The 13,410-nt window shown below is 57.1% G+C and overlaps 1 protein-coding gene across 1 annotated transcript in view; it reads left to right on the top strand.

The window, feature by feature from the left end:
- msh4 (mutS homolog 4) overlaps window positions 1-13,410 on the top strand; it is a 99,492-nt gene that overhangs the window by 83,885 nt on the left and 2,197 nt on the right. The window contains exon 19 of the mRNA XM_085983551.1: window positions 5,685-5,773. Within this exon, the coding sequence (XP_085839677.1) occupies window positions 5,685-5,773 (89 nt within the window). The remainder of the gene's footprint in view (window positions 1-5,684; window positions 5,774-13,410) is intronic.

Here is a 13,410-nt window from a genome sequence, read left to right as displayed (position 1 = left end):
CCATCTTCAGCTGCTTCATCAATGACCTTCCCTCCAACATAAGGTCAGAAATGGGGATGTTCGCTGATGACTGCACAGTGTTCAGCGCCATTCACAACTCCTCAGATAATGAAGCAGTCCATGTCCGCATGCAACAAGCCCTGGACGACGTTCAAGCTTGGGCTGATAAGTGGCAGGTAACATTCACGCCACAGAAGTGCCAGGCAATGACTATCTCCAACAAGCGAGAGTCTTAACCACCTCCCCTTGACATTTAACGGCATTACCATCGCCGAATCCCCCACCATCAACATCCTGGAGGTCATTGTATTGATTTCTTTGTGGGTTCAATGACGAGACATTTATGAAAGAGAATGTCTTTTAATCTAAAGTCTGTTCAACTCTTTCTAACAGCATTTACAGGAGACATGATGCTAGAAATCCATCTAGAACGAAACTGAAACTAAACTAAACTGCCTTGCTTGTCTCGGTCACATGACCTCTGCTGGTCAGGCACAAGCAATCAATACATGCAATTATACTGGTAAGGCATGATAATCAAACAGACAAATAACATCACTATTTGCTGATATCATTACAGTCATCACTGACCAGAAACTTAACTGGACTAGCCACATAAATACTGTGGCAACAAGAACAGGTCAGAGGCTAGGTATTCTGTGGCGAGTGTCTCACCTCCTGACTCCCCAAAGCCTTTCCACCATCAATAACGCACAAGTCAGGAGTGTGATGGAATACTCTCCACTTGCCTGGATGAGTGCAGCTCCAACAACACTCAAGAAGCCCGACACCACCCAGGACAAAGCGGCCCGCTTGATTGGCACCCCATCCACCACCTTAAACATTCACTCCCTCCACCACTGGCGTACCGTGGCTGCAGTGTGCACCATCTACAAGATGCACTGCAGCAACTCACCAAGGCTTCTTCGGCAGCACCTCCCAAACCCATGACCTCTTCCACCTAGAAGGACAAGGGCAGCAGGTGCATGGGAACACCACCACCTCCAAGTTCCCCTCCAAGTCACACACCATCCTGACTTAGAAGTATATCACCGATCCTTCATCGTCGCTGGGTCAAAATCCTGGAACTCCCTCCCTAACAGCACTGTGGGAGTACCTTCACCACACAAACTGCAGCGGTTTAAGAAGGCGGCTCACCACCACCTTCTCAAGGGCAATTAGGGATGGGCAATAAATGCTGGCCTTGCCAGCGATGCCCACATCCCATTAACGAATAAAAAAAAAATATTGAGGTACACAGCAAACTCATTTGTCCTGGCATCACAATCAAGATAAATTGTGACAGCTTTGACCGCAGCAGAGAAAATGATCTTAATTTCATGCTGTTTTGTGGCAGATTGTAAGATTAGGATCACAGGCTCACACAGATTACCCAACAGGGTTTTAGAAGTTGTAAGGCTTTTATTAAAGAGCTACAGTTTTAAAGCACAATCAGATATTACATATGGTTTAAGCTGAGTATACTAGACATACAACCCATGACAGTAGGAGCGATCTACGACTCCCGAATCGGAATGCCACGACTGGATGGACGGGGAGGCAGTACGGTGGTCTCGGATTGGGTGGATTCCTGCAGTCTGCTGCAGTGGTCACTTCCGTTGGGTCATCTCTCAAGCTGTTGGAGGTGTGAGGCCGTCAGCCACCTCAGAGGCTAACCTTGACTAAGGAGTTAGGCCGTAGCCACCTCGGGGAAGCCTTCGCCCCTGGCTGCCTGATTTCCTCTCTCGGTCGTCTATATTTATAGTTATTTCGGTGGGCTGGTAATCACCTGGTGTCAATCGTTTGATCCCCATCCTATTGTCCAATTGTGAAGCGGGAAGGCAACCCTCACCGTCCCTTTCTGCATGGCTGACGAGGCCTCCCTCTTATCTTTCTGAGGAATGTTTTGTTATGTTTCTTTAAGGACATTTTATGACTTTACGGCTCCATTTTGTCTATTATCCCACCACCCTGTGATGTTTTGCATTTTACGATTCCCTTATCACTTCTATTTGTCTTTTGATGCTTGATATTCGACCTTGCTGACATTTCCGCTCTCTGTTCCCGGCTGCATGTTATCAGTCTCTGTTCTAAGGATTAAAAACCATCCTTGAATCGAACAGCTATTTCTTACAAGATGTTGAATTAAAAATGGAAGACTCGAGTGTCAAGTGACGCAAGTTGGAATGGAAATAGCTGATCTGACTTGGGGCACTGGTTGGGATTCTAAATTGGCTTCAGCAACTTGTATTGTGGTGGGGGTGGGGAGGAAGTGAAATCGTCCGGGGTTCCTGCTCCTAAACAATATCCAATAATCCCTGTTTGGATGGCTGACTAGAATTAAGGATAGGGTGACTGAAGACCTTGAAAATTTTCAGTTGATCAGAGAGAGCCAGCATGGATTTGTAAAAGGTAGGTCATGCCTGACAAACTTGATTTGAATTTTTTGAGGAGGTGACTAAAGTAGTGGACAGGGCAATGTCTATGGATGTTAATTATATCGACTTCCAGAAGGCATGTGACAAAGTCCCATATAAGAGACTTAACTAAGGAATTGAGGGCAAATTATTGATCTGGTTAGGAAATTGGCTGAGCGGCAGGAGACAGAGAGTAGGGATAATGGGCAGGTACTTTAATTGGCAGGATGTGATTAGTGGTGTCCCGCAGAGATCTGTGTTGGGACCTCAACTATTCACATTATTCATTAACGACTTAGATGATGGCATAGAAAGCCACATATCCAAATTTGCCGATGACACAAAGATAGGCGGCATTGTAGGCAGTGTAGATGAAAGCATAAAATTACAAAGGGACATCGACAGATTAAATGAATGGGCAAAACTGTGGCAAATGGATTTCAGTGTAGGCAAATGTGAAGTCATCCACTTTGGACCTAAAAAAGGATAGAACCGGGTACTTTCTAAATGATGAAAAGCTAAAAACAGTGGAGATCCAAAGAGACTTGGGGGTCCAGGTACATAGATCAATAAAATGTCATGAACAGGTACAGAAAATAATCAAAAAGGCTAATGGAATGCTGGCCTTTATATCTAGAGGACTAGAATACAAGGGGGTAGAAGTTATGCTGCAGCTATACAAAACCCTGGTTAGACCACACCTGGAGCACTGTGAGCAGTTCTGGGCACTACACCTTAGGAAGGATATATTGGCCTTGGAGGGAGTGCAGCGTAGGTTTACCAGAATGATACCCGGACTCCAAGGGTTAAGTTACGAGGAGAGATTACACAAATTAGTGCTGTATTCCCTAGAGTTTAGATTGTTAAGGGGTGATCTGATTGAAGTTTTCAGGACATTAAGGGAACAGATAGGGTAGATAGAGAGAAACTATTTCTGCTGGTTTGGAATTCTAGGACTAGGGGGCAGAGTCTAAAAATTCAGGAGTGAAACTAGGAAACACTTCTGCACACAAAGGGTGGTAGAAGTTTGGAACTCTCTTCCGCAAACGGCAATTGATGCTGGGGCAGTTGTTAATTTTAAATCTGAGATTGATAGATTTTTGTTAACCAAAGGTGTTAAGGGATATGGGCCAAAGGCGGGTATATGGAGTTAGGTCGTAGGTCAGGCATTATCTCATTGAATGGAGGAACAGGCTCGAGGGACTCAATGGCCTACTCCTGTTCCTATGTTCCTGACATCGAGTGAGAAGAGGATGTGATGCCCTCGACAGAAATGTTCAGATTGTGCACTAGCGGTGTGAAGTCTCACCTGGGGGGGACGGAGGAGTAGGCCATTCAGCCTCTCGACCCAGTTCCGACATTCAATTAGGCTGATCTGTATCTTAACTCCATCTACTCACCTTGGTACCCTTAAAAACCTTGCCTAACAAAAGGATGTCAATCTCAGTTTTGAAATTTTCAATTGCCCTTTCGGAGGAGAGTTCCAGATTTCCACTACCATTTGTGGGAAGAATTGCTTTCTGACATCTTCTCTCCTTAGGCAGTCCCTCGGAACCGAGGATGACTTGCTTCCACACTAAAAATGAGTTCTCAGGTGACTGATGAGTTCAATGTGGGACCTACAGTCTCTGTCACAGGTGGGGCAGACGGTGGTTGAAGGGGCGGGTGGGTGGGGTGCTTGGGTTGACGTGCGCTCCTTGCGCTGTTTGCGCTTGGCTTCCGCTTGCTCCCGGCGAAGAGACTCGAGGTGTTTGGCACCTTCCCGGATGCTTCTCCTCCACTTTGTACGGTCTTGGGCCAGGGATTCCCAGGTGTCGGTGGGGATGTTGCACTTTTTCAAGGAGGTTTTGAGGGTGTCCTTGAAGCGTTTCCTCTGCCCACCTGGGGCTCTCTTGCCGTGCCGGAGCTCCGAGTAGAGCGCTTGTTTTGGGAGTCTCGTATCGGGCATGCGGACAATGTGACCCGTCCATCGGAGCTGATTGAGCGTGGTCAAAGCTTCGATGCTGGGGATGTTGGCCTGAGCGAGAGCACTGACGTTGGTGCGCCTATCCTGCCAATGGATTTGCAGGATCTTGCGGAGGCAGCGTTGGTGGTACCTCTCCAGTGCTTTGAGGTGCCTGCTATACATGGTCCATGCCTCTGAAGCATACAGGAGGGCGGGTATCACTGCTGCTGTGTAGACCATGAGCTTGGTGCTGGGTTTGAGTTCCTGGTCTTCAAACACTCTCTTCCTCAGGCGACTGAAGGCTGCACTGGCATCACCCATGAAAGGCCTAGCTCTAATTTTAAGGTTATGCTCCTTTGTTCTGGACTCCCCCCACCCCACCGCCATCAGAGGAAGTAGTTTCTCTCTCTCTCTACCCTACCAACTCTTTTAATCATCTTAAACACCTCGATTAGATCACCCCTTAATCATCTATACTCAGGGAATACAAGCCTAGTCTATCTGTATATGCATGTGCACCCATAATCTACGTCCATTAATGGAAGGAAAATCACGGGCTTGTGTTTGTGTGATTTCCCGATGTGCGTGGTAGCGTGATTTATGCTCCGAGTGGACAAGACTGCATGTCGGGAACATGCAGCAGGAAAATGCGCCATTAATGTCTTGTCTCTCACCAAGTGGCCATGCACAGCAACAACTGGGGGTGGGCGATCAATGATGGCTTTGCCAGCAACGCCACATCACGCAAATGGATAAGTTAAAGAAATAAAAGAGAGGAGAAAAGCAAAGAAAATGATGAGGGGACTTGAGGGCCCAAGGTAACAACTTCGGATCGCTGTAAAACCGCAAACCAGGGTCCATCCACCACCTTTAACATCCACGCCCTCCACCACCGGCCCACCATGGCTGCAGTGCATACTATCTACAGGACCTGCCAAACCCGCGACCTCTACCGCCTAGAAGGACAAGGGCAGCAGGCGCATGGGAACACCACCACCTACAAGGTCCCCTCCAAGTCGCACACCATCCTGACTTGGAAGTATATCGCCGATCCTTCATCGTCGCTTGTTCAAAATCCTGGAACTCCCTCCCTAACAGCAGTGTGGGAGTACCCTCACCACACGGATTGCAGTGGAACTAAATTCACAGCCATAATGACTTCTGTCTGAAAATGTGTTTGCTTCATATACTGTGTAGTCAAATATTGTTTGCAGTATTTTAGTTGGACCTGTGGGCCCCTCGTAAAACTGCTCTGAATGTAAGTATCAGCTGCCGTATGATTCTCTTAATGTCTTTTCTTTGACCTTTTTCTTTTGCGTAAGGTTTGAAAGCTGCTGAAGTTTCATCTCTTCCCCCGTCAATTGTACTCGATGCGAAAGAAATCACGTCTCACATCACCAGACAAATCTGGGTAAGCACGATTAAATCCAGGGTTACAGAGTAGTGTTTAATAGACAGTGCCTCAGATGGGAAAATGATACGCATCTTTTTATTTACAATCACTGGTATTGCAATCAATATTGTAGCAAACAGTATGTGTAGAAATCTCACTGCGGTGTTATTAAGATTGCCAACTGTGGTTGGACATATTCCTGGAGGTTTAATTAGCTGATCTCTTGCTTCCAACCGCACCGACCCCCTCACACTCCCGCCATGGGTCGCCCAACACGTCCCATCCTCGCGGTGCCCCGCCCCCACACTCCCGTCATTGGTCACCCAACACATCCCATCCTCGCGGTGCCCCGCCCCCCACACTCCCGCCATTGGTCACCCAACACGTCCCATCCTCGCGGTGCCCCGCCCCCTCACACTCCCGCCATTGGTCACCCAACACGTCCCATCCTCGCGGTGCCCCGCCCCCCACACTCCCGCCATTGGTCGCCCAACACGTCCCATCCTCGCGGTGCCCCGCCCCCACACTCCCGTCATTGGTCGCCCAACACGTCCCATCCTCGCGGAGCCCCGCCCCCCACACTCTCGCCATTGGTCACCCAACACATCCCATCCTCGCGGTGCCCCGCCCCCTCACACTCCCGCCATTGGTCACCCAACACGACCCGTTCTCGTGGTGCCCCGCCCCCCACACTCCCGCCATTGGTCGCCCAACATGTCCCATCCTTGCGGAGCCCCGCCCCCACCATTGGTCACCCAACACGTCCCATCCTCGCGGTGCCCCGCCCCCTCACACTCCCGCCATTGGTCACCCAACACGACACGTTCTCGTGGTGCCCCGCCCCCCACACTCCCGCCATTGGTCGCCCAACACGTCCCATCCTCGCGGTGCCCCGCCCCCTCACACTCCCGCCATTGGTCACCCAACACGACACGTTCTCGTGGTGCCCCGCCCCCCACACTCCCGCCATTGGTCGCCCAACACGTCCCATCCTCGCGGAGCCCCGCCCCCACACTCCCGCCATTGGTCACCCAACACGTCCCATCCTCGCGGTGCCCCGCCCCCTCACACTCCCGCCATTGGTCGCCAAACACGTCCCATCCTCGCAGTGCCCCGCACCCTCACACTCCCGCCATTGGTCACCCAACACGTCCCATCCTCACCGAGCCCCGCCCCCTCACACTCCCGCCATTGGTCGCCAAACACGTCCCATCCTCGCGGTGCCCCGCACCCTCACACTCCCGCCATTGGTCACCCAACACGTCCCATCCTCGCGGTGCCCCACCCCCACACTCCCGCCATTGGTCGCCCAACACGTCCCATCCTCGCGGTGCCCCATCCCCCACACTCCCGCCATTGGTCGCCCAACACGACCCATTCTCGCCGAGCCCTGCCCCCACAATCCCGCCATTGGTCACCCAACATGTCCCATTCTCACGGTGCCCCATCCCCCACACTCCCGCCATTGGTCACCCAACACGACCCATCCTCGCCGAGCACTGCCCCCACACTCCCGCCATTGGTCACCCAACACGTCCCATCCTCGCGGTGCCCCGCCCCCCACACTCCCGCCATTGGTCACCCAACACAACCCATCCTCGCGGTGCCCCGCCCTCACACTCCCGCCATTGGTCACCCAACACATCCCATCCTCGCGGTGCCCCACCCCCACACTCCCGCCATTGGTCGCCCAACACGTCCCATCCTCGTGGTGCCCCGCCCCCACACTCCCGCCATTGGTCACCCAACACGTCCCATCCTCGTGGTGCCCCGCCCCCCACACTCCCGCAATTGGTCACCCAACACGTCCCATCCTCGCCGAGCCCCGCCCCCACACTCCCGCCATTGGTCGCCCAACACATCCCATCCTCGCGGTGCCCCACCCCCACATTCCCGCCATTGGTCGCCCAACACATCCCATCCTCACGGTGCCCCGCCCGCTCAAACTCCCGCCATTGGTCACCCAACACGTCGCATCCTCGCGGTGCCCCGCCCCCACACTCCCGCTATTGGTCGCCCAACATATCCCAACCTCGCGGTGCCCCGCCCCCCACACTCCCGCCATTGGTCACCCAACACGACCCATCCTCGCCGAGCACTGCCCCCACACTCCCGCCTTTGGTCACCCAACACGTCCCATCCTCGCGGTGCCCCGCCCCCACACTCCCGCCATTGGTCACCCAACACGTCCGATCCTCGTGGTGCCCCGCCCCCCACACTCCCGCAATTGGTCACCCAACACATCCCATCCTCGCCGAGCCCCGCCCCCACACTCCCGCCATTGGTCGCCCAACACGTCCCATCCTCGCGGTGCCCCGCCCCCACACTCCCGCCATTGGTCACCCAACACGTCCCATCCTCGCGGTGCCCCGCCCCCCACACTCCCGCCATTGGTCGCCCAACACGTCCCATCCTCACGGTGCCCCACCCCCACACTCCCGCCATTGGTCGCCCAACACGACCATCCTCGCGGTGCCCCACCCCCACATTCCCGCCATTGGTCGCCCAACACATCCCATCCTCACGGTGCCCCGCCCGCTCAAACTCCCGCCATTGGTCACCCAACACGTCGCATCCTCGCGGTGCCCCGCCCCCACACTCCCGCTATTGGTCGCCCAACACATCCCAACCTCGCGGTGCCCCGCCCCCCACACTCCCACCATTGGTCACCCAACATGTCCCAACGTCGCGGTGCCCCGCCCCCACACTCCCGCCATTGGTCGCCCAACATGTCCCATCCTCGCGGTGCCCCGCCCCCACACTCACGCCATTGGTCACCCAACACGCCCCATCCTCGCGGTGCCCCGCCCCCACACTCCCGCCATTGGTCACCCAACACGTCCCATCCTCGCGGTGCCCCGCCCCCACACTCCCGCCATTGGTCACCCAACACGTCCCATCCTCGCGGTGCCCCGCCCCCACACTCCCGCCATTGGTCACCCAACACGTCCCATCCTCGCGGAGCCCCGCCCCACACTCCTGCCATTGGTCACCCAACACGTCCCATCCTCGCGATGCCCCGCCCCCTCACACTCCCGCCATTGGTCACCCAACACGTCCCATCCTCGCGGTGCCCCGCCCCCTCACACTCCCGCCATTGGTCACCCAACATATCCCATCCTCGCGGTGCCCCGCCCCCTCACACTCCCGCCATTGGTCACCCAACACGTCCCATCCTCGCGGTGCCCCGCCCCCTCACACTCCCGCCATTGGTCACTCAACACGTCCTATCCTCGTGGGGCCCCGCCCCCTCACTCTCCTGCCATTGGTTGCCCAACACGTCCCATCCTCGCGGTGCCCCGCCCCCACACTCCCGCCATTGGTCACCCAACACGTCCCACCCTCGCGGTGCCCCGCTCCCACACTCCTGCCATTGGTCGCCCAACACGTCCCATCCTCGCGGTGCCCCGCCCCCTCACTCTCCCGCCATTGGTCGCCCAACACGTCCCATCCTCACGGTGCCCCGCCCCCTCACTCTCCCGCCATTGGTCGCCCAACACGTCCCATCCTCGCGGTGCCCCGCCCCTTCACTCTCCTGCCATTGGTCGCCCAACGCGTCTCATCCTCGCGGTGCCCCGCCCCTACACTCCCGCCATTGGTCGCCCAACACGTCCCATCCTCGCGGTGCCCCGCCCCCTCACTCTCCTGCCATTGGTCGCCCAACACGTCCCATCCTCGCGGTGCCCCGCCCCCCACACTCCCGCCATTGGTCACCCAACACATCCCATCCTCGCGGTGCCCCGCCCCCTCACACTCCCGCCATTGGTCGCCCAACACGACCATCCTCGCGGTGCCCTGCCCCCTCACTCCCGCCATTGGTCACCCAACACGACCATCCTCGCGACTCCCTGCCATCCCACGTGAAGTGTAAAACGAAAAGTCCCTTTGTTATTCAATTTGATGATTCTTGACTGTTCGTAAGACATGCAATTTTCCCATCTCCAATATCTTTACAACTAATAAATGAAGTACTCAAAGAAAATTTTAACATCTCTATGATTTTTTCCTGGGTGTTGCTCGCAGCAGTGTCCTGGAGATTAATCTTTCATTCCTGGAGGATCCAGGCCAATCCTGGAGGATTGGCAGCGCTCCCTCAGTACTGCCTCTCCGACAGTGCAGCGGTCCCTCAGTACTGCCCCCCCGACAGTGCAGCACCCCCTCAGTACTGCCACTCCGACAGTGCAGCACCCCCTCAGTACTGCCACTCCGACAGTGCTGCACTCCCTCAGTACTGCCCCCCCGACAGTGCAGCGCTCCCTCAGTACTGCCCCCCCGACAGTGCAGCACCCCCTCAGTACTGCCACTCCGACAGTGCTGCACTCCCTCAGTACTGCCCCTCCAACAGTGCAGCGCTCCCTCAGTACTACCCCTCCAACAGTGCAGCGTCCCTCAGTACTGCTCCTCCGACAGTGCAGCGCTCCCTCAGTACTGCCCCTCCGACAGTGCAGCACTCCCTCAGTACTGCCCCTCCGACAGTGCAGCGCTCCCTCAGTACTGCCCTCTGACAGTGCAGCCCTTCCTCAGTACTGCCCCTCCGACAGTGCTGCACTCCCTCAGTACTGACCCTCTGACAGTGCAGCGCTCCCTCAGTACTGCCCCTCTGACAGTGCTGCGCTCCCTCAGTACTGCCCCTCCGACAGTGCAGCGGTCCCTCAGTACTGCCCCTCCGACAGTGCAGCGCTCCCTCAGTACTGCCCCTCCGACAGTGCAGCGCTCTCCCAGTACTGCCCTCTGACAGTGCAGCACTCCCTCAGTTCTGCCCCTCCGACAGTGCAGCACTCCCTCAGTACTGCCCCTCCGACAGTGCAGCACTCCCTCAGTACTGCCCTCCGACAGTGCAGCGCTTCCTCAGAACTGCCCCTCCGACAGTGCAGCGCTCCCTCAGTACTGCCTCTCCGACAGTGCTGCACTCCCTCAGTACTGACCCTCTGACAGTGCAGCGCTCCCTCAGTACTGCCCCTCTGACAGTGCTGCGCTCCCTCAGTACTGCCCCTCCGACAGTGCAGCGCTCCCTCAGTACGGCCTCTCCGACAGTGCAGCTTTCCCTCAGTACTGCGCCTCCGACAGCGCAGCGCTCCCTCAGTACTGACCCGCCGACAGTGCAGCACTCCCTCAGTACTGCCCCTCCGACTGTGCAGCGCTCCCTCAGTACTGCCCTCCGACAGTGCAGCGCTTCCTCAGAACTGCCCTTCCGACAGTGCAGCGCTCCCTCAGTACTGACCCGCCGACAGTGCAGCACTCCCTCAGTACTGCCCCTCCGACTGTGCAGCGCTCCCTCAGTACTGCCCTCCAACAGTGCAGCGCTTCCTCAGAACTGCCCCTCCGACAGTGCAGCGCTCCCTCAGTACTGCCTCTCCGACAGTGCTGCACTCCCTCAGTACTGACCCTCTGACAGTGCAGCGCTCCCTCAGTACTGCCCCTCTGACAGTGCTGCGCTCCCTCAGTACTGCCCCTCCGACAGTGCAGCGGTCCCTCAGTACTGCCCCTCCGACAGTGCAGCGCTCCCTCAGTACTGCCCCTCCGACAGTGCAGCGCTCTCCCAGTACTGCCCTCTGACAGTGCAGCACTCCCTCAGTTCTGCCCCTCCGACAGTGCAGCACTCCCTCAGTACTGCCCCTCCGACAGTGCAGCACTCCCTCAGTACTGCCCTCCGACAGTGCAGCGCTTCCTCAGAACTGCCCCTCCGACAGTGCAGCGCTCCCTCAGTACTGCCTCTCCGACAGTGCTGCACTCCCTCAGTACTGACCCTCTGACAGTGCAGCGCTCCCTCAGTACTGCCCCTCTGACAGTGCTGCGCTCCCTCAGTACTGCCCCTCCGACAGTGCAGCGGTCCCTCAGTACTGCCCCTCCGACAGTGCAGCGCTCCCTCAGTACTACCTCTCCAACAGTGCAGCGTCCCTCAGTACTGCCCCTCCGACAGTGCAGCGCTCTCCCAGTACTCCCCTCTGGCAGTGCAGCGCTTCCTCAGTACTGCCCCTCCGACAGTGCAGCGCTCCCTCAGTACTACCTCTCCAACAGTGCAGCGTCCCTCAGTACTGCTCCTCCGACAGTGCAGCGCTCCCTCAGTACTGTCCCTCCGACAGAGCAGCACTCCCTCAGTACTGCCCCTCCGACAGTGCAGCGCTCCCTCAGTACTGCCCTCTGACAGTGCAGCCCTCCCTCAGTACTGCCCCTCCGACAGTGCAGCACTCCCTCAGTACTGACCCTCCGACAGTGCAGCGCTCCCTCAGTACTGTCCCTCTGACAGTGCAGCGCTCCCTCAGTACTGCCCCTCCGACAGTGCAGCGCTCGCTCAGTATTTCCCCTTCGACAGTGCAGCGCTCCCTCAGTACTGCCCTCCAACAGTGCAGCACTCCCACAGTACTGCCCCTCCGACAGTGCAGCACTCCCTCAGTACTGCCCCTCGACAGTGCAGTGCTCCCTCAGTACTGCCCCTCCGACACTGCAGCACTCCCTCAGTACTGCCCCTCCGACAGTGCAGCAGTCCCTCAGTACTGCCCCTCCAACAGTGCAGCACTCCCTCAATACTGCCCCTCCGACTGTGCAGCGCTCCCTCAGTACTGCCCTCTGACAGTACAGCACTCCCTCAGTACTGCCCCTCCGACAGTGCGGCGCTCCCTCAGTACTCAGTACTGCCCCTCCGACAGTGCGGCGCTCCCTCAGTACTGCCCTCCAAAAGTGCAGCACTCCCACAGTACTGCCCCTCCGACAGTGCAGCACTCCCTCAGTACTGCCCCTCGACAGTGCAGTGCTCCCTCAGTACTGCCCCTCCATCAGTGCAGCGCTCCCTCAGTACTGCCCGTCCAACAGTGCAGCGCGTCCTCAGTACTGCCCCTCCGACACTGCAGCGCTCCCTCAGTACTGCCCCTCCGACAGTGCAGCAGTCCCTCAGTACTGCCCCTCCGACAGTGCAGCGCTCCCTCAGTAGTGCCCCACCGACTGTGCAGCGCTCTCGCAGTACTGCTCCTCCAACAGTGCAGCGCTCCCTCAGTACTGTCCCTTCGACAGTGCAGCACTCCCTCAGTACTGCCCCTCCGACAGTGCAGCGCTCCCTCAGTACTGCCCTCCGACAGTGCAGCCCTCCCTCAGTACTGCCCCTCCGACAGTGCAGCACTCCCTCAGTACTGCCCCTCCGACAGTGCAGCGCTCCCTCAGTACTGCCCCCCGACAGTGCAGCACTCCCTCAGTACTGCGCCTCCGACAGCGCAGCGCTCCCTCAGTACTGACCCGCCGACAGTGCAGCGCTCCCTCAGTACTGACCCGCCAACAGTGCAGCACTCCCTCAGTACTGCCCCTCCGACTGTGCAGCGCTCCCTCAGTACTGCCCTCCGACAGTGCAGCGCTTCCTCAGAACTGCCCCTCCGACAGTGCAGCGCTCCCTCAGTACTGCCCCTCCGACAGTGCAGCGCTCCCTCAGTGCTGCTCCTCCGGCAGTGCAGCGCTCCTTCAGTACTGCCCCTCCGACAGTGCAGCGCTCCCTCAGTACTGCCCCTCCGACAGTGCAGCGCTCCCTCAGTGCTGCTCCTCCGGCAGTGCAGCGCTCCTTCAGTACTGCCCCTCCGACAGTGCAGCGCTCCCTCAGTACTGCCCCTCCGACAGTGCAGCGCTCGCTCAGTATTTCCCCTCCGACAGTGCAGCGCTCTCTCAGTACTAAC

This window comes from Somniosus microcephalus, chromosome 3 (assembly GCF_052327205.1).
Source record: "Somniosus microcephalus isolate GS21.2 chromosome 3, FLI_Smic_1.0, whole genome shotgun sequence".
Taxonomy (NCBI): domain Eukaryota; kingdom Metazoa; phylum Chordata; class Chondrichthyes; order Squaliformes; family Somniosidae; genus Somniosus; species Somniosus microcephalus.
This window is presented reverse-complemented; position numbering and strand designations above follow the sequence as displayed.